Here is a 22,108-nt window from a genome sequence, read left to right as displayed (position 1 = left end):
CATGAGTAGAGTGTCCACTAGTTGGGGTTTTGTTTAATCTAGGGTGAACAAGGTAATAATAACAATAACAATAATAATAAGGTCATAACAAAGGTAGATAGGCATGGCTAGATAAAACAGTGATAACGCGGCAATTTAAATAAAGCGATAATGCAATAATTTAAAGCAACATAATTTTATAAACTGGGATTCAATATGTTCAAGGATGATGTGACTTGCCTTGCTCGCTTTCCCAAACGCCGGCTTCAACTTCCACGAAGAGCGGATCCTCCGAAGCTGCTGCGTCTACACGACCAACGGAAAAGAAAAGGCTTTTACTCTAATAAACTCCATATAACAAGCAAAAACAAAGCACAAAAATGGGTTCTTGACTTCTTAAGGAAAAATTAGAGACTTAAACGGTCCAATTCCGAGTTCAAATGGCCAAGTTATGGCCATTTGAAGTTTATATGCTCTTTAAATGAATATTTGCGAATTTCTTCATTTAAATTTTAATTTAAAATAGATTTATTGCGTCAGCCGAGGGGAGGGGCGCGCGGACCGGGTCCACGGGGGTGGGGCCCACGCGGCAGCCCCACGGTCCACGGTGGACCGGGCGCACCCGGGCTCGCACCGGCCGGCGCCGTGGGTCCCACGCGTCAGCCGCACCTAAGGGCGCGGGCGGCTGACAGCCGGGCCCCACGCGGCAGCCGCGGGGCGCGCCCGAAGGCGGCCACGGCGGCGCGGCCGGCGGGAGGCGGCGCGCCCGCGCCCCTATGGTCGCCGGCGGCGGCCATAGGTACGGCGGAGCGGCGGCCGAGAGAGGGGAGGGAAGGGGGAAACGAATCGGCGGTCCACGGCTCACCTTGGGTCGACGGCGACGACGGAAACGGCGACCGGAGCGGAGGAAGGCGGCGGCGCGGCTCGGGTGGACGGGGTCGACGGTGCTCCGGCGGTCGGCGAGCGAAACGGAGGGGTGGACGAGGTCAGCGAGGATGCGGCGAAGCCGAAGGAGGCGGCGCCGAGGCGGGAGATGGTCCGGGGCGACGACGGCGGCGGACCGGAGCTCGGCGGCGACGGCGGAGAGAGAGAGCGACGGCGCGAGCTCGATTCCGGTGGAGAGAGAGAGCGGCGAGTGGCGGAAACGGTGGAGGGAGGCACGGGGAAGGTTTATATAGGGTTGGGAGAGAGAGAGGGCGGCCGGACGAGGGGGAAACGGGCGCGGAAGATCCGGCCGCCATTGATGGCGCCGGCGAGGTTAGGGGGAAAGTTTCCAAACGAATCCGAGGGAGAGAGAGAGGGAAAAATGGGGGGAAAGGGGGAGGGGATCACGGGGAATATTTCCCCCCTATTGATTGCACGCGGGGCGGACGGGGGCGGCGGGATTCGCGGCGGCGGCGGCGCTACGGCGCGGGCGAGGCGGCGGGAGCGGCGGGAGGAAGGGGATGACGGGTGGGCCCCACCCGTCAGCGAGGGTGGCGGGCGGGCCCGCCCGTCAGCGGCGCGCGCGCGGGGAGAGGCCGAGTGGGCCGCGGGGAGAGGAGAGGGAGGGGGAGGGAGATGGGCCGAGCCGGCCCATGGGGGAGAGAGGGGGGGGAAAAGGACTTTTTAGAGTTTTTCTTTTTATAAAATCATTTTAACTTTGTTTATTTCTTAATAATTATTATTTGTGCTCTGAAAATTCCACTAAAATTTGAGGGCTCCTTTTAGACCAAGGAGAATTTAACAAAAATTCTCCGGGCCACATTTGAATTTTTCTTGTACGTATTTTAGTGTTTGCCAATTCTTTTAGAATTTTAATTAATTCTATTATTCCTTTTAGAAAATGATTTTTATTTCGGGATGAATTTATCAGGACGTGACAAATCCACCCCCCTTACAAGAATCTCGTCCCCGAGATTCGAGGAGGCTAGCAAGAAGATAGGTTGGGTGGTCTTCTCTTCTTATTTGACTTCTTCCGCTCCGTCTTCACAAACTTTCAGCAAAACTTCACCACTCGGAACTGCTTGGCTTGACCTCCTGTTGCGGATGGAATCTTCTCTTCACCTGACTTGAACCAGGGTGCACCTTTTAGCTGACTCAGACTAGGTTGCGGTAGTTTAATGATGCTTCCGTTCCAGAACTTCTCATGATTCATATCTTTGGAGTCAACCTCATACAAGTTACCACTTCATGTCATGCGTCAACACTAGCTTGTCATTACTAGGATACCATGTTTGTCATCATAAGAATATCATGCTTGTCATTTACTTCTAACTTGCCACCAACTGCCTCATATTAGCTTTCCTGGTCTCCGGGTGATAGCTACTTCTGCTATTTGATGCAAGGGTCGATAACTTTGCCTTTGAATTATGCTTCCCAAGAGAACCAACTTATCCCACTTGACATACTTTGACGTCTTCCCAAATGGCTTTACTGCTGGATTTGTTATTGTCTAATCATTATCCTGCCAAATCTGAGGCTTCGTTGTTAGATGTGATTTTAATCTGACCTCTGTAGATTATCTTCGAACATATCACTTGATTCATAACTGGGAATAGCTCTCACGAACAAGCAACTCGGATTCACTTTCTTTATGTTCAGTTTACTTTCCACTATTCTCTTCATGTTGTCATCATTTAGCATTCAACGTATTCCTTTGCACCTTCAGCCTTGATGTGTTCTTTCTCGATGGATCGATTGCTAGGAAAGTGCGTTGAACGATACTAGTGCAAGTGCTTTTATTCTAGTAGCATCTGATACAAAGCCCAAGGTTGAACCGAGCTTTAGATTCCACTGTTCAGGTTTTACTTCTTGACTTCTTGGTCATGTCACAAAAGTTTCCATCCTTGTCCCCATAGAAGTACTTCTACCTGTGGTCATCTCTCTTACTCGTGAATTCACCTACTTTAATGACAGGGCAACTGTTGTAGGGTTGATTGCTATCGGGAGTCTTCCTCGAGTGACACAAATCATGGTTCTCGTTATCCTTTATCAATCACCTTTCGACCTACTTCTTTTCCCAGTAACCAAACATCTTTTCCGATCTCTTCCATTAATCACCTTTCGACCTTTCTCAACCAGGTACTCTTCGCTCCGGGTGTTGAGGATGCTTCTGGGGCAATGAGGTCCTTGGGCGTGCTGTCTTTCAGAGAAACCTTGAAGTAGTTCGTCAAAAGCTAGACTGACGATTGTTGCCTTTGATCCGAAGAAGACACATCTGAAACTCTTAGTCCAAACAAATGTCTCTTTGGTTGATCACTTGATTTTCTTCGCCATCAATCGCTAGGTTATTTGATGCATAACAGATTATGAGCTTACGGAAATGAGACCCTAGGTCTCCCTAATCAACAACAAAATGTACACAACTCACAGCACTTGCAATCTTAACATGGATCCTTCATAAACTTATCAAACTCATTCATTATCTCATGTTTCTCTGTTATTACATGATTGACGGGGAACAACTATAAAACAAAAGTATTTGAACACTGATATAAGAGTATTATGGTTGCTTCTGACTAGCGCTAGGCTTAACAGGTACTGCATTTGCTCCAGTGACCACTTGGCGATTGGCATGTCTGCTTCCTTAACAGGTACTACAGTTGTAACAGACAATAACTTTCTTACGCTCGGGTTCTTCATCTTGTACTTGATTTTTTTGGCTGCTGTGCTGGAACATCCAAAGGTATAATGCCGATACTGGCCTCTGTCTTGTCAACTGATGGCTGGGGCTGAAATTGAGCATTGACACCTTGTGGTAATGCACTCGCTGGAGTTGGAGCTGTTGCAACGCGGGCTATAGGACTGCTTCGGGATGCATGGATGACAATTCGCTGAGGAGCAAGCTTCTGATTGCAGGGAGTTGCGTGGACTGACGTGCTGGCAGCTATGTTTCTCGGTTTTGGGCACTTGTCGGCGAAATGACCCATTCCTTGACAATTGAAGCAACAGATATCTTCCCGGACTCGGCATTTTCTTTTCTCATTTTGATTCCTCTGTCCTGGCACTGGAGTTAGGCTGAAACTGTAATCTTGGCGAGGATTTGTGTTGCCTTGATGCTTCTCTCCGTTGGAACTGGCGGGTTGGTTGGCCATCTTCTTCGTCAGCAGAAAACTGAATTGACAATCTTTTGGTACATGATCAGTTCCTTCACAAAAGAAACAAGTGATCCTGCTCGTTGGACACCTGTCGGGTGGATGGTCTTCCTCACAATGAACGCATGTAGTGGCACACGAGCTGGCAACATGACCGATTTTCTCCACAACGAGAGCATGCCTTACGTTCCATTTCATCTTCATCATCTGAGGAGACTTGATCTGAATCTTCACTATCAGACACTCTACCTCCATTAGCTAAAAGATGCTCTGTCAACTGTGGTGCACCTCGGAAGGTATGTCTTCTCTGACGTTTTGTCATTCCTGGTGGAGGCCATTCTGTGCTGGTAATGATCATCTTACGGACTTCATCTTCGGTTCGCATTGGTGTTTTTCTTTTCTGCTGAGGACACTCCCTTGCATAGTGCCCTTGCTCATCACACATAAAACAAATGATACTTGCTTCTTTTGAGTCAACATGTGGCACGTCACCATGGGTCCTTCGGGATGCTGGCGGCATGCTGACTTGTGGTGTGAGTGCTTGGACTGCCTCCAACTGCACTTGAGGTTGCATCTGACTCAGGTTCAGAATTGGCGTCTGATGCTGCTGTAGTATCTCTATAAGCAATTGGTTCTGGTTAATCAGGTGTTGGACCAGTGTCACACAACTGGTGTCTGGTGCTTCATTCACTCGGGAGCTTGAGGTACCAATGTCCTGACTTCTGACCTTATTGCCTTTCTCATTGTCAGCCATCTGTTGCAAAGGTTTGGAGAGGGAGAGAGGGAAAACAAAGGGGAGAGACAGATTAGAAACTAAGGATAGTACCTTAACAGATCTAAGTCTTTTGCTGTTATGATGTATGTTAGGCTTATTCTGCAAGTTGATTAAGCAAACAACCTAGCATGGTTACATCACACCCCACTGATGCAAACCACGCGCTACACACACAAGCAAGGAAACACACGACTAACGACTCTACCCTAGAGGGTGGCTTAGGTTCTGTGACGGGTTCTCAAGATCTTCACTCCTGCTTCACAGCTGGCTTCACTGCTTCCTCCACTTCGCTAGCGGATCCTGCAGTCTTCCGGAGCTTCGGCAAACAACTGACGATGTCTTCTTCTTCACTGACCTGACCATCTAGTACTAGTTGAAATCCGAAGAAGGAAGAAGGGAGTAAACCTTTTGCAAATAGCATTAGGGGAAGGAGAAAAAAGGAACTTTCGCAAATAGTTTTATTTATAAAATATGTCCTTAGGTTTTATACACTTGGCTTATCCTACAGTCGAGATGGCTCTGATACCATCTTGTCGCGACCGAGAAAATTGCATTTTCCCGAACGCTAGTGTATTAATCCCCGTCCCAGGAAAAGCCGGGGTACACCATACAAACATGATATAAAAGACACATCTTTATTATATCGATAATATTTACATTATTACAAAGGCACTTAAGGCCTGACAATCAAAAATAAACAGCAGCGGACTAGCGGGCCTACGGCTCCATCTTCACAGGCGCTCAACTGGGGTATAAGCCAAGACTCCACCTAAGACTTCTTCTCCAAAGCTTCTCTTACTGAAGGGGGGAGAAAGATAGAGCAAGAATGAGTACAACCACAGTACTCACCAAGCCACACCGGCGGATGCACCATTAATGCAAGGGGGTACAAGGGGTAATGATATAGGGGTTAAGTTTTGCAGAAAACAGCATTTAAAAGTCACTTAGTTGCCCAAAGCCATTTTAAAAAGACGATCCTAGAGCTACACAGTATTATTAATCAAGGTCGTGAACCCGCACGAACCTGCCTTAACCCAAGGCCTACGATGATTCAGACCGAACTGGCAACCCGACCCTAGGTCCCAGCTCGTCCCAAGCCAACCCAGTCCAACCATTCCACATTTTAGTTGTTGAGCAAATTTTAAGAATTAAAACACTAACTTGGGTACATTGCTCGGCTTGCCCATAACCGAGGGCGCGGCTATTCGAATAGATTATACTCTGATCAGAGGTGTACATCTTTACCCACAAGACACATCTTCCTCACGTGTAACCACGTGCCACATACCACCATGGTATACGGACGGAAGACGTGACATAGTTCCCAACCCATCCTAGCCATAAACAAGAGTACCGACCCAACCCCACCTACGGCCGGAACCTCCGGGACAGGTAGGCAGGATTGAGCCCCTAGCAGCAGGACACCAGCCCTGTGCCATGACATCTCGACTACCGGGCCGCAGCTCGTGTAGCCTTCATTTGTCCTAGAGATGTCCATCGACCCCCGACTTCGTCCATCTCCATCCGTGTACTTTTGTTTATAACCAGACTGAGCCACAAACTAAGCCTTACCCACTAGACATGTGGACGTACGGTAGTACTTTGCAATAGAGGCCCGAAGACCGGTCCTTATATGGCCGAGGTGCTACTATCAAAACCATGCACCCCGAGCCCAGCCTAAAACCATTTTGGGGATTTTGAATAGAGGGGGCGGTGTGAATCCAATTCCACAATAAACCAACAATTCCAAAGTGTCCAGGTGATATGAATATCCCAAAGTCTAGAGTTGAAAAACCACCTAATGTTACCTAATTAAAAAAGCGAAGCATCTACCTAAAATCATACTAGTGGTACCATGAGTAGAGTGTCCACTAGTTGGGGTTTTGTTTAATCTAGGGTGAACAAGGTAATAATAACAATAACAATAATAATAAGGTCATAACAAAGGTAGATAGGCATGGCTAGATAAAACAGTGATAACGCGGCAATTTAAATAAAGCGATAATGCAATAATTTAAAGCAACATAATTTTATAAACTGGGATTCAATATGTTCAAGGATGATGTGACTTGCCTTGCTCGCTTTCCCAAACGCCGGCTTCAACTTCCACGAAGAGCGGATCCTCCGAAGCTGCAGCGTCTACACGACCAACGGAAAAGAAAAGGCTTTTACTCTAATAAACTCCATATAACAAGCAGGAACAAAGCACAAAAATGGGTTCTTGACTTCTTAAGGAAAAATTAGAGACTTAAACGGTCCAATTCCGAGTTCAAATGGCCAAGTTATGGCCATTTGAAGTTTATATGCTCTTTAAATGAATATTTGCGAATTTCTTCATTTAAATTTTAATTTAAAATGGATTTATTGCGTCAGCCGAGGGGAGGGGCGCGCGGACCGGGTCCACGGGGGTGGGGCCCACGCGGCAGCCCCACGGTCCACGGTGGACCGGGCGCACCCGGGCTCGCACCGGCCGGCGCCGTGGGTCCCACGCGTCAGCCGCACCTAAGGGCGCGAGCGGCTGACAGCCGGGCCCCACGCGGCAGCCGCAGGGCGCGCCCGAAGACGGCCACGGCGGCGCGGCCGGCGGGAGGCGGCGCGCCCGCGCCCCTATGGTCGCCGGCGGCGGCCATAGGTATGGCGGAGCGGCGGCCGAGAGAGGGGAGGGAAGGGGGAAACGAATCGGCGGTCCACGGCTCACCCCAGGTCGACGGCGACGACGGAAACGGTGACCGGAGCGGAGGAAGGCGGCGGCGCGGCTCGGGTGGACGGGGTCGACGGTGCTCCGGCGGTCGGCGAGCGAAACGGAGGGGTGGACGAGGTCGGCGAGGATGCGGCGAAGCCGAAGGAGGCGGCGCCGAGGCGGGAGATGGTCCGGGGCGACGACGGCGGCGGACCGGAGCTCGGCGGAGAGAGAGAGCGACGGCGCGAGCTCGATTCCGGCGGAGAGAGAGAGCGGCGAGTGGCGGAAACGGTGGAGGGAGGCACGGGGAAGGTTTATATAGGGTTGGGAGAGAGAGAGGGCGGCCGGACGAGGGGGAAACGGGCGCGGAAGATCCGGCCGCCATTGATGGCGCCGGCGAGGTTAGGGGGAAAGTTTCCAAACGAATCCGAGGGAGAGAGAGAGGGAAAAATGGGGGGAAAGGGGGAGGGGATCACGGGGAATATTTCCCCCCTATTGATTGCACGCGGGGCGGACGGGGGCGGCGGGATTCGCGGCGGCGGCGGCGCTAGGGCGCGGGCGAGGCGGCGGGAGCGGCGGGAGGAAGGGGATGACGGGTGGGCCCCACCCGTCAGCGAGGGTGGCGGGGGGGCGCGCCCGTCAGCGGCGCGCGCGCGGGGAGAGGCCGAGTGGGCCGCGGGGAGAGGAGAGGGAGGGGGAGGGAGATGGGCTGAGCCGGCCCAAGGGGGAGAGAGAGGGAAAAAGGACTTTTTAGAGTTTTTCTTTTTATAAAATCATTTTAACTTTGTTTATTTCTTAATAATTATTATTTGTGCTCTGAAAATTCCACTAAAATTTGAGGGCTCCTTTTAGACCAAGGAGAATTTAACAAAAATTCTCCGGGCCACATTTGAATTTTTCTTGTACGTATTTTAGTGTTTGCCATTTCTTTTCGAATTTTAATTAATTCTATTATTCCTTTTAGAAAATGATTTTTATTTCGGGATGAATTTATCAGGACGTGACAACAGATAAACTCATACAAGAGCGATACCACCTTAGTTACTGCCAAAAAGATCAGAAAATCACCTTTCAAAAGCCGAGCCAGCATTGCTGCTGTTGAAAAAGACATCTATTTCTACTTTTTTTTGGTGATATTTGTATCCCAAAACCTATATTTAGACTATATCATGGTGTGTATTTTGTGCCGTTTTGGTAATTGGGACATTTTTACTCTGTTGGTCATGATTTATGTTACATAAAAGAGACTGTACATGGGAGAACCTCTCTATATACGATATTACTTCTCTTATTTTGTCATTAAAATCATCGGTACATATGTAAGTTACTCCTTTGACATACTCCAATGGTTTATCAGCTTTACAAACTATACAACAAACATTGCATAATCTTTATGATCTTCTGCGTAGGTGGTGTATCAGATATGCATGTCCTTTGTTCTGCTGACGTATTGTAGTGATACTTTTTTTTCAATATAAAACAATATGTTTTCTCAATAAAGCTATACTCATATGTATGTTGGCACCAGGTGCTATTTTATACACTTCAGTTCATGACATTGTAGCATAGTTGTGGCATGTACATCATCTTCAAACGGCGCAGCGTAGCGCGTATTTCTTTCTAGTTAAGTTGAAAATTGTGAGCCGGCCAGCCGATCCGGTGACGACGTGAAGTTTTAATTAGTCTCGCGTCAGCTGATCTCGTCATAAGCTCACCCTCAAGTCCAACTCATAATTGAAACTGTGCAAGTACAGTTGCTGCATACTGCTGGTACATGCCTTAGTCACGTTAGGTGACAAATATAGGACGTGTTTAGTTCACGTCAAAATTTGAAGTTTGGTTGAAATTGGAACGATGTGACGGAAAAGTTGGAAGTTTGTGTGTGTAGAAAAGTTTTGATGTGATGGAAAAGTTTAAAGTTTGAAGAAATAGTTTGGAACTAAACTCGGCGATAATCTCTCCCAACAACCGTACTACTACGCGTGGCTAGTGAATGTGCAGTAAAACTCCTATAATATCTTTCGTTACTACTAGTACACTCTAGTAATATTGCTTTCTTACATGAACACATGTATATATGGTGGCATATGGTAGATAACATTTCATAGTTTAATTTAACTTTTATCTAAACAAAAGGTTTATTATTGTCCGATCGCTACCATACGAGAGATGACCTGTTTTTTTTTCCACTAGAGATGAATCTCATACACTGAAGAACATAACTACGACATGGCACCCTTGGATATTTGCCAAACCTTTTTTGTCATGGTATTTGAGCACTACTACAAAACCCTCGTAGCTACCGACTTATAGGAGTCCAGACTTTTCTTTTTTTTTTTAGTTTCTAAGTTACGGATCAGGGGATTAATTAGTGTGGGGTTGATCTTGATATGTTGATTTGGGGGATTGTTGATCCTGTATGTTCTTGATCTGTTGATGTGGATTCTTGATCCAATGTTGGGAAACAGGTTCAAACTGATCAAAGCATCGAGCTGGCGTTTCTTTTTTCCTACCACTGGCACCAATAAGTCTAGGGTATTGCTGCCAGATGATATGTGCCGGCTGTAAATTCAGCATGTATGCCGGGTTTGCAACTGGCACCTAACAGGTGTTTTGCAGTAGTGGAGCCTAACTAGGATGATATTTTGTTTAGTGCTTTAGTGTATTTGAGAGGTGCTACAAGCTACAAACTTTGTAGTGTAAAGCGGGGTATATATTCTTACACAGACGTAGGATTACAAATTTTCAAACTTAGACGCAACACATAATAACTGATACAGAGTACCGAAACACCAACCGGCCTATCAATCTTGGTCCAAATGGAACCGGCAGTACAAAAATCACTGCGAATTAAAATAACTGGCAGTAATATTCAATACCGGTTCTTAAGGTGAACTAATGGCAAAAATTGCGAGATGGCGGTCATAGTTTTAGAACCACATTAAGTGTTGGCCTCACATCCGTTGATCTGGTTAAGTCCTGCACTAACACCCGATTCTCTCGATATCTCTCCATTCCCCCTCTCTCTTTCATCCCCACTCATATATGGCTTCCCACAATGACCTCCAAGATCGATCTCCCCCAATGACGGTATGAGGCAGATCATTTATTTCATGATGGTACCTGAAGACGCCACCCATAACCCGCTTCATGACGACGTTGCCATTTTCATCGCTAGAAATGTTTACTGCTTTCCTGACGAATTCCCTGATGATGATGGTACCTTACAGCCCTCTCGGCTGTTGTGGAGATCACCTCAAGACATCACGTAAATTAAAGCCGGCTCCAAGCGATGCCATCCACTCTTGCTCCAGCACCGTCTACTCCTTGTCTGACACAATCCATACTCCTCTTTCGATAACAGAGAACCAGGTATGACAACAAAGACACAGGCAAGAAAGCCAGGACAACTGGATCAGGCCCTCACATTGGCAATAGTGGCTTCTCATCTTCCTAAACCCGGGCAACTCCTCCATGGGCCACATCTAGCTTAAGGTTGTGACAGGGGGAGACTGAGGAGGCGAGTCATGACAACAATGATGGGTCTGGAGTTTAAGGCAATGGCGAGGCATGCTAGCACAGTTGGGTTGGATTTGAGCCGAGATGCGTATGATATTGTTTTTAAGATTTTTTGTGTTGTTTTCTATTGATTTATCCTCGATGTGTTCTTGCCATCAAATTTTCTTAAACATCAACTTGCTTATGTGTGAATTTTTTTCTTACTGCAGTCATTCCCCAAATCAGTATGCAAGTGTGTATTCAAGTTTGTGAAATGCAAATCATCTATATTTTTTATTCTATGTAAATTTCACAGAACAATAGATATTTTCACCAAACTAATACAAAACTACAGATTTAAGATGGTGTATCACAAAGCTACAGATTTAGCATTAAATTTATCATGGAACTACTGTTTATGTTAATCACAAACCTACAACGTTTATGACTCTGACATAATAGTAGCACTAGAGATTTAAACTCCAAGACCTATAGTTTTGTTATATATAACTCTATTATTACATATATAGTTTTGGCGCACCCACTTCTAGTTGCATAGTAAATTTGGCGTTAAATATGTAATTTTAGTAAACATCACTTTAAATCTATATTTTTAAAATATTTTGATCAATTAAAGTAGCTGGAATGATTTTGAAATTTACTCTTTAAGCAACCAGCACAGTTGTAATTATCTCAATCGGTTGTTGAACGTGCCCTAGTTTTAAAAGCAACAACCGGTTTGTGGACAGGTCGTATTTGTATTAAGGAACCGACAATGGTACTTATCACAATCGGTCGTTAAACGTGCCCTAGTTTTAAAAGCAACAGCGGGTTTGTGAACAGGTGGTATTTGTATGGTGATTAATTTACTACTTGTGTAAAACTTTCGGACAGTCACCTAGCTATGGCCCAGTACTACTAGAAGCCAGTACAAAACGTTTAATATTCAGCACATGGGTAGCTAATAAGGCTTTGCATCATTGCATGAAATGGCCGGGAGTTACAATTAATAGTGAAGATAAGATGGTACACTCGGGCCAGAACTACTAGCAGCTTATTAAGTACCACGCAATTAATCCATATGGACGAATCATGTGTCCTTGTCCCAGTAAACAAACAATACACACATAAGAAATATTAACAATAATAATCTAATTAAGATAAATAATCATCGTATCATGCAGATGCAGCTGGGACGTGAGATCCTGGTTGCGCCTATAAATAGGCGCCTCACTCTCCCAACATTTTGCATAGACGAGAGGAATAAAGTAGTACCGTATCTGAGCCTCTTGCTTTGCTGATCTCCTCGAGTAATTCTCGCTGAAATGAAGCTAGAAAACATGAAGGCTGTGAAGAGTCCGATTATGTGTGTGCTGGTGCTAGGCTTAGTCCTGCAGCAAGAGACGATCAAGGTGGAAGCTAAGAGCTGCTGCCCAACCACCACGGCAAGAAACATCTATAATGCATGCCGTTTTGCGCTTGGCACAAGGGAAAGATGTTCTAAACTCTCTGGCTGCAAAATTGTTGATGGGAAATGCAAGCCGCCTTACATTCACCACACCCTTTACCCCGAATCTGGTAAATTAAAACATATTAACTTTCTTTCTCTATATTTGTTGGCTGTTGGTTTCATAAGCTCAATCAACCTTGTGTGCAAGAGATTAGAAATTATTTTTACTGAAATATATATGAAAATGCATGATTTTGCAGAGGAATCGGATGTACTTGACTTCTGTATGCTAGGATGTACTTCGTCCATGTGCAGCAACATGAACACTTGTAAGCTAGAATCGAAAACATGAAACCAAATTACCATTTTTCAACATATAGAAAAGAATCTTCGGTTTGCTGTAGCTAATGTATATAATCAGTTTTTCCCTTGAAGTTGCTGACAACGAAGAAGGGAACGTTGTTGTGGAACGTTGCAACGAAGCATGCTACCACTTCTGCAACAAGAAAGCTGATATTGTCACTGTCGTTTCCTAAACAACTGCATCATGCAAGCATAAGGGACTCCGCACTTTGAATCCCCATGCAAGGCTAGCTATATATGCTGCCCTGGAGTAGTCATAAATAAGTTGGATATCATGATATCCAAACTAGTGTGCCGTCGATCTCTCATGTGTGTTTACGACACTTTGTATTTCTAATAAGCCATGACATATAATCGCATTCTACCATCTTCTATTAAGGATGCATGCATGTGAGGATATGTTGAGTGATGATATCTTGGCTAAAAAATAAATATAATCGAGTTTCTAGTTTCATCACATATCATTTCTAACATTTGGTCATCAAGAAACCAGAAATATAAGTATATTTATGCGCCTTTCATCCTATGCCCTCATGCAACAACTAATGTGTTAAATATTTTCTTCCAAACGGGAGGCATTTTAACATGAACAAAAAGAACTTCAGTATTGGAGTCATGATTTTAGATTTGGGTGGTCCTACTTAGATATTTTTTAAATGATGTAAATATAACAAGGTAATAGAATTACATGTTGATCAAAGATATACCATAATATATTAATAAGAGACACAGGGAGAATTCCCCCCTCCCCGGGCAAGCAACCGACTGCGGAGTTAAAACGTAAATCGCGACACACAGGGATTGTTTTCCACTCTGAGTGCCAACTATCCATTGAAGAGTTGAATTTTAACTCATGACACACAGGTAGAGTTCCCACGTACTCCCGGTGAATATATACCGATTTAGGAGTTAAAACTTAACTTGCATGCAGTTGGTGCGTGGGTTACGAGGCCTTATAGATTGAGTTAACATTGATGATATGTTGTCGCTGGTTCCTATGCAGTTGGTGCGTGGGTTACGAGGCCTTACTGATTGAGTTAACACATTTTTTTTGCGTGGGATTCGTTTGAAGATGTACTTCAGTTAAAATTTATCGATATAAAAAATTAACGAAAATCAACTGTGTGAGAGTTAAAACTTATCTGGAAGAAATTGTGGCGCAAACGAACCCCGCAGACATCATGTCTACTCGAGACCGTATAGTGAAAGTTAAAGTTTAACTAATGTAAACAATGGTGATGCGTTTTGATGTCTCAGTGCTATGGGTAGCTTAAAATTGGGGTGGTGGATGGTTGTGAAGCTGATGTCATATAGTTAAAAAATAACTTTGATTAACCGTTCGGTGATGTAAACTGTCCGTATGTGAAAGTTAAAGTTTAACTGATGGAAAGAATGGTGATGCGTTTCGGTGTCTCAGTGCTATGGGTAGCTTAAAATTCGGGGAGGTGGATGATTGTGAAGTTGATGTCATATAGTTAAATAATAACTTTGATAAACCGATCAGTGGTGAACACTCTCGGTATGTAAAAGCTAAAGTTTAACTGATGAAAAGAATGGTGATGCATTTCGATGTCGCAGATAACGAGTAAATATTCGTTCTTTGTTCCGGTCATACGTCATAGCTATGATTATCTTAAAATCCGGGGGTGGTGGGCGGATGTGAAGTTGATGTCTTTTAGTTAAGACATAAAATTGCGTGAACCGATCGGTGATGAAGAATGACTTAATTTTTTTTTGCGGGTTTCATTCGTTTGGTTTGTAGTTGTTGGTACTGACTATTGCACATCAAGTTAATTTTTAACTTGTTATGTTATGGGATTTAGTTAAATAATATCTTTGTGTCGCTATGCCATGGTGGCATTTTGGTAGTTTATCCATGCGCGCGTATCTCCACAAATAGCGGGCATGCATGCAAACCGGAATCGCAACAAAATCGCTGTGATTGATATCCCGGATATGTATGGATCAGAACTCCTGCTGATTCTACCTATATAAACTTCGTAATCCCTATTGTGAATTATGCAGCCATTGCGACCATGGATGGTAAACAAGAAACCGAATCCACTAATACTCCTGACGATTCTCCCACACACACACACCCACCATCGATGCCATGCTGCTGCGGGTGGAGCATGAAAGTGATCTCCCGAAGAGTTTAGGGTGTCAAGCCCTCCTCGTCCGTCGCCACCCCCTTACCCGCTGGCACCATCGATGGAAGAAGACAGGATGATCTACGCGGAGGATTTGGGGTACATGTCTACCCCATGCCTTTCTCCACCTTCAGATGTCAACGACCTAAATCCGCCTGAAGACCCCAACAACATAAGTGTTCTGCACCCAGCTTTCATCGACGACGGTGACATTGATATTATCCAGGAGGACATTTACAACTTTCGATATGACCAGACTCCTCCAAGAGATGCTCAGTCACCGGCAACCCGGTTCCTGCGCCATAAACGTGACTAGTTTTTTGTTTAGTTTACTTAATATTCGCCACTAACAATTTTATGTGTTAGACCATGTGTTTATCTATTCACATTGCCCGTACTCATAGACTTGAAGAATTTTATTTGTTGGTGTGCTGCCTTCCGCTTTTTTAGTGAATAAAAAGAATGTTTCCTTGACACCTATTTTGTGCCGTGGAATAGAATTGCAACACCGAATAGTGGAGTTAAACTATAACTTGTCAGCTTAGGTGATGATTTCCTCTGGTTTATGCAGGTGTTATAGTTAAAGAATAACTTTTGTTTTAGGTGCCTAATGTGCGCACACACTGTATGTGTTTTTAACGTTGGATTCCAGATCCAAATCGCACAAACCAAACAACAATGAAAAGAATGAAAAATGACTTAATTAATTTCAAATGAAATACTCAATGGTGAGTGTAAAACATCGTTTAATAATGGTAAAAAACAAGACGAGCAGCATAAAGACGGTGTTATATAAATTTATAGTGATTATACTGTCTTCATGCGGACTCGCTTTCATAACCACTGGAAGATTCGTCCGCATGTGCTTGCTCGTCGTCTGTAAAACCAGAACACTCTGCTGCATCTTCAGCCCACTCGTCGTCCAAACATCTTCGTAGCGAAGGGCCCTCTCTGTTGTATCTCCTTGTTGTACTAGCGACCGCAGTACTAGCCGTGCTTCCAGCATGCGTACCACGGCCTCTACCCTTGCCTGTTCCCCGTGGCCTGCCTCTCTTTCCCTTACCCCTTCTTGAAATTTGTAGGATTCTTCGGGCAAGTATCCGCGTAGTGCCCATCCCTCAGATGGCACCACCCACATTTCCTTATGCACAACTTTTTGCCCTTTGCTCCAAGTTGAACTTCTTCCTCCGGGCCACGAGTCCTTCCTTTTTTCCTCGACTTGGGGGGGGGGGCTCCCTGCTAATTTTGGCGATTTCAACTCGTCCAACAACGCCTTCCTGCATATTGGTGTCAACCGTCGCAGTAGTGTCGCGCGGTATCTCCTCTATTTGGCTGCGCAGTCCCTTCAAAATAGCCATAGCTTTGTCAAATGCTACCTTCGATTTGCATGCCGCCCTAACCACTCCAAACGCTTCAATCATCATCATGTTTGTCCTGTAATTTTCTTGAACACCATCGGTCCAGTTGCCTCTCGGTCATGCCTGTCAAATGGCACGTCGCTCTTCACTTTCTTTGTGTACCTCTTTAGGATGTAGGCAGCGGGTATCTTCTCAAGTTGTACATGAACAAATGCCCGGAGCATGTGTGTGCAAAACATGCCTACAAGACATAAAAAAAAAAAGAAATCAATTGGACCAGCTTATTTGTGAAGTGCGATAAAGGATTGCTGGAATTTTTAATGCGTGCATAAATCAAGCTTGAGGTTGGTATGAAAAAAGGACATGTATGCTCCCACTGTTTGCACTCGCATGTAAACACCCCTGCGTCAACATCTGCAATTAGCTTGAATTGCTTCTGACACCAATCGTGTTTTTCAGAACGTTTGGTGTGTGATACTATCCACCCGTTGCGGAAATCGTGGTCTTGTGAAATCCTCAAGTCGGTGCTGTCCTGTAGCGCCTCCTCAAACAATCTGAAAGCCGCCCTGGTGTACAGTCTCGACATCTGTATAACAAATGGCCACCTCACAGCCAACATTGGCTTTCCCTGCACAAAAGAGAAGTCATTAGTTGTGTGTGAGTTAAAGTTTAGGTGAATTATAAAAGTGATGTAATACCGAATCCCCTCTGTACAGAATATCACTAACCGAGCATGCTCTTGTTTCAGCAGCCTCCTTCTCCTTCCTATCAGTTATAACCTCCAACATTCTCCTAGCAAAACGGTGGAGCGTAGTTTGCTAGTCAACAAACTTGTGCTTCACCAACTTGTTCATGCTCTCACTGCGCTGCGTGGACGTCATCCTCCCGCAGTAGTCCTTCCTGAAGAACGCAGGCACCCACTTCTCCCTGATATCATATAAAGCTTTCATGATGGGACAGCCCTCCAAATCATACCTCTTTAAGAATTGATCCCAGGATGTTTCAAACTCATAAGGTTTGTAAGTTTGATTGATGCACAACATCATGTCTGGTTCAATTTGTTCGTTCCGTTCAAAAATTGTGTTCAGCGGGTCAGAGTGGCAGTTAAGGATATGCCATCGACACAGCCGGTGTATTATCCCAGGGAAGCACCTTCCAACAGCGACAGCCATTGCAGGATCTTGATCTGTAAAAAAAAAAGAAATGGCGTAAAACATATCATACAGGATGTGAAGATAAATGGGAGTAACGCAAATATTTTATGGTGGATGACAGTAGGAAGGTTTATTTAAATAGACTTGCCTGTCAGGATGCAGCGCGGAGCAGGGAAATTCGCCATGCACTTGTTGAAGGTGTTGAATAACCACTCAAATGACTCCGCCTTTTCGTCTCTGAGCAAGACACATCCAAACAGTGTGCTCTGCATGTGGTGGTTTGCACCAACAAACATTGCAAGTGGCATTTCGTAAATATTAGTTTTGTACGTGGTGTCGAACGTTACCGCATCTCCAAAGTCGGCAAATTCAGCTTGGCTGCTATCATGACTCCAAAAATAAGTTTTTAATGACACCATTTTCATCGAGCTGGGCGTCCCAGTAAAACTTTGGGTTTTGCAACGTGCACTCGTTGAAAAACTCCAACAGCTTGTTGATGTCGTTTGCATTTTCCATCCGGACATTGGCTGCTTTCCTGCGTCGTTAAGTTAAAAAAGAACTAATTGAAATCAACATGTGTGACTCCATGCAAGAAAACACCATAAATACTTCAGGAAAGCAACATCACAAAAAAGGAAAAAGGGGTTATTTTGAAGATTCACCTGTTCTCTACGTCGCGGGTCGTGAATGGGATTTTGTCCAGGCCTCCATGAAGATCATATAGAACGCCCATGATACAGCTTTGCGGCACGTGACTTTCTTGCATTATGTCCACAATCTTCATAGCCGTGTCATCATGATTCTTATGTGCACGCATGGGCTTTACCGCCGAAGGAGATGGCGTTAGAGGGTGGTTGTGCTGTAGCTCGACCACATCATACTGTACCGATGAGAGCACGCCACCGTCATAGTTGTGCCTCAGCTTCACATAAGCCTTGCACCCCATTTTCTTGGATGGTTTCTTCCGTTCTCTATCACAATCTGCGACCTTTGACACATGCTTGCCCTCTCTCGTACAACACACCTCGTGAATCGATTTGTGCGTGCGGCTCTTCTTGATGTCAAAACCAGCGTGATATGCATATGTCTTGTAGAAGTTGTATGGATCGTCGTATGTAGGGAAAGCCATACCTTTGGTGGGCACCATGTGCGGTGGCACGCAAGGACCCTGTTGAATAATAAACGAAAAATTCGTACTTAAATGGACGATGAATAGTTGAAACATTACGAAAGTTTTGAGACCATTCAAAATTTATTGTGGCTGCTGAATATGACATGTGGAGTGCCAGTTAAAAAATGGCTTGTGGCCATTTGCTAGCGTATTCCTGATGTGTGATAAGCCGGTGGTACTGTCATGTGCAATGTGTAAGTTAAAAAATTACTTGCGTATTCTTGTTACTAATTCTTTGAATAAATGAAAATACCTAGCAAGAGTGGTAGATTCTCAGTTATAAATTAACCTATATCATGAATATATCGTTATTAGATGTTCATAAAACATAGATGGTCTTGGCATGGGTATTGAGTTACATTTTAACTATTGAAAGCGATAAAAGATGCTTCTCGGTAAAGAATCAAACACGTGGGGTATGGATCATTGTGAAAGTAAAAAAATAACTTGATTCTTCATGAAGCTAATTATTTAAAGTAAATCGAAAGTACATAGCACGAGTGCTAGGTTTAGAGCTATAAATTAACTTATAGTATGAGGTTATCACTCTTAGATGTTTGCACAATATAGTTGGTCCTGCCTTGGGCGTTGAGTTTTTTTGGAACTATCGAAAGCGATAAGAAATGATTCTCGGTAAAGAATGTCACAGTGAAGGTATGTCATGAAAAGTGGTAACCATATAGAAACATCACATCATTCTACGATTTGTGGGATACTTAGTTTCGTCATACGAAAATAGCAACAAAAAGAAACATTAAACGTGGTTGGACAAAGTGTGCGTTTAGTGCAAAACTATTGCAATGTAGCCGTCGTAGATGATAACCACTAAAAAATGGGTTTGAAGGAATGGAACTTACATGGCTATATACCCTATTCGGCGTGGGGGTTGCAATGTCGTTGTCATCCAAACACGGTGGCATCCCTCGAGAGCAAATGTCTCCTGCTTGGTGCATGGGGGTGCATTGTTGATCGAGGAGTGACTAGCGGAGCAGACGACGTGGCGCTGGTGATCTCCGGCGACGCCATGAGCAGCCAAGGAAGAGCCGCCGCTGGAAGGATGTGCTCCGAGTGCCACCACTAACTGGCAGCTAGCATGGTTTATGATTTTTTTTTTATTTTGTGTAGTGTTTCTCTATGGACGGATGCTTTGGCAATAATGACGGATCTGCATGGGTTGCACGTCCGGTTTTGTGGTGTTTAATTTTGAAAAGAAGGAATCGTGAGTTAATTGTACGGTAACGATTTGTCCGATAAATGCTCAGGCCGTTTCTTTTTTTTTTTCACCGAACTAATTATTTTGAAACAAACGCTGTGGTGATAATAAACGGTACTGTCAGATTACGAGTTGTAAATAGACTATAGTGTAGTGAAATTGTCGCGACCGAGAAAATTGCATTTTCCCGAACGCTAGTGTATTAATCCCCGTCCCAGGAAAAGCCGGGGTACACCATACAAACATGATATAAAATACACATCTTTATTATATCGATAATATTTACATTATTACAAAGGCACTTAAGGCCTGACAATCAAAAATAAACAGCAGCGGACTAGCGGGCCTACGGCTCCATCTTCACAGGCGCTCAACTGGGGTATAAGCCAAGACTCCACCTAAGGCTTCTTCTCCAAAGCTTCTCTTACTGAAGAGGGGAGAAAGATAGAGAAAGAATGAGTACAACCACAGTACTCAGCAAGTCACACCGGCAGATGCATGATTAACGCAAGGGGGTACAAGGGGTAATGATATAGGGGTTAAGTTTTGCAGAAAACAGCATTTAAAGATATTTAGTTGCTCAAAGCTATTTCGTAAACACGATTCTAGAACTATACAATATTATTTATCAAGGCCGTGAACCCTCACGAACCTGCCTTAACCCAAGGCCTACGATGATTCAGACCGAACTGGCAACCCGACCCTGGGTCCCAGCTCGTCCCAAGCCAACCCAGGCCAACCATTCCACATTTTAGTTATTGAGCAAATTTTAAGAATTAAAACACTAACTTGGGTACATTGCTCGGCTTGCCCATAACCGAGGGCGCGGCTATTCGAATAGGTTTTACTCTGATCAGAGGTGTACATCTTTACCCACAAGACACATCTTCCTCACGTGCACCACGTGCCACATACCACCACGGTATACAGACGGAAGACGTGACATAGTTTCCAACCCATCCTAGCCATAGACAAGAGTACCGACCCAACCCCACCTACGGCCGGAACCTCCGGGACAGGTAGGCAGGATTGAGCCCCTAGCAGCAGGACACCAGCCCTGTGCCATAACATCTCGACTACCGGGCCGCAGCTCGTGTAGCCTTCATTTGTCCTAGAGATGTCCATCGACCCCCGACTTCGTCCATCTCCATCCGTGTACTTTTGTTTATAACCAGACTGAGCCACAAACTAAGCCTTACCCACTAGACATGTGGAAGTACGGTAGTACTTTGCAACAGAGGCCCGAAGACCGGTCCTTATATGGCCGAGGTGCTACTATCAAAACCATGCACCCCGAGCCCAGCCTAAAACCATTTTGGGGATTTTGAATAGAGGGGGCGGTGTGAATCCAATTCCACAATAAACCAACAATTCCAAAGTGTCCAGGTGATATGAATATTCCCAAAGTCTAGAGTTGAAAAACCACCTAAAGTTACCTAATTAAAATAGCGAAGCATCTACCTAAAATCATACTAGTGATACCATGAGTAGAGTGTCCACTAGTTGGGGTTTTGTTTATTCTAGGGTGAACAAGGTAATAATAACAATAACAATAATAATAAGGTCATAACAAAGGTAATTAGGCATGGCTAAATAAAACAGTGATAACGCGGGAATTTAAATAAAGCGATAATGCAATAATTTAAATCAAAATAATTTTATAAACTGGGACTCAATATGTTCAAGGATGATGTGACTTGCCTTGCTCGCTTCAACTTCTACGAAGAGCGGATCTTGACTTGACTTGACTTGACTTGCCGTCGGCTTCAACTTCTACGAAGAGCGGATCTTCCGAAGCTGCAGCGTCTACACGACCAACGGAAAAGAAAAGGCTTTTACTCTAATAAACTCCATATAACAGCAGAAACAAAGCACAAAAATGGGTTCTTGACTTCTTAAGAAAAAATTAGAGACTTGAACGGTCCAATTCCGAGTTCAAATGGTCAAGTTATGGCCATTTGAAGTTTATATGCTCTTTAAATGGATATTTGCGAATTTCTTCATTTAAATTTTAATTAAAAAATCGGATTTATTGCGTCAGCCGGGAGAGAGGGCGCGCGGACCGGGTCCACGGGAGTGGGGCCCACGCGGCAGCCTCACGGTCCACGGTGGACCGGGTGCACGCGGCTTGCGCCGGCCGGCGCCGTGGGTCCCACGCGTCAGCCGCACCCGAGGGCGCGGGCGGCTGACGGCCGGGCCCCACCTGGCAGCCGCGGGGCGCGCCCGAAGGCGGCCTCGCCG

At 45.0% G+C, this 22,108-nt stretch overlaps 1 protein-coding gene and 1 non-coding gene across 2 annotated transcripts; one reads left to right on the top strand and one right to left on the bottom strand.

Annotated features, from left to right (window-relative positions):
* The first annotated feature begins 12,718 nt into the window (after positions 1-12,718).
* Positions 12,719-13,199, top strand: LOC9268722 (uncharacterized). The gene is made up of 2 exons (XR_010741872.1): positions 12,719-12,787; positions 12,880-13,199. It is a non-coding gene; the product is annotated as an uncharacterized protein (transcript).
* A 3,195-nt stretch (positions 13,200-16,394) lies between these two features.
* Positions 16,395-18,630, bottom strand: LOC112939366 (protein FAR1-RELATED SEQUENCE 5). Its single transcript, XM_066311741.1, is given in 6 exon segments — positions 16,395-16,570; positions 16,693-16,957; positions 17,058-17,515; positions 17,632-17,881; positions 17,883-18,018; positions 18,146-18,630. Coding segments are annotated over 6 exon segments (1,770 nt in total).
* Between the last annotated feature and the right edge of the window lie 3,478 nt (positions 18,631-22,108).

This window comes from Oryza sativa, chromosome 6, assembly GCF_034140825.1.
Source record: "Oryza sativa Japonica Group chromosome 6, ASM3414082v1".
In the NCBI taxonomy this organism is placed as follows: Eukaryota; Viridiplantae; Streptophyta; class Magnoliopsida; order Poales; family Poaceae; genus Oryza; species Oryza sativa.
Note: the sequence above shows the minus strand (reverse complement) of the source record. Positions and strands in the feature narration are given on the sequence as shown.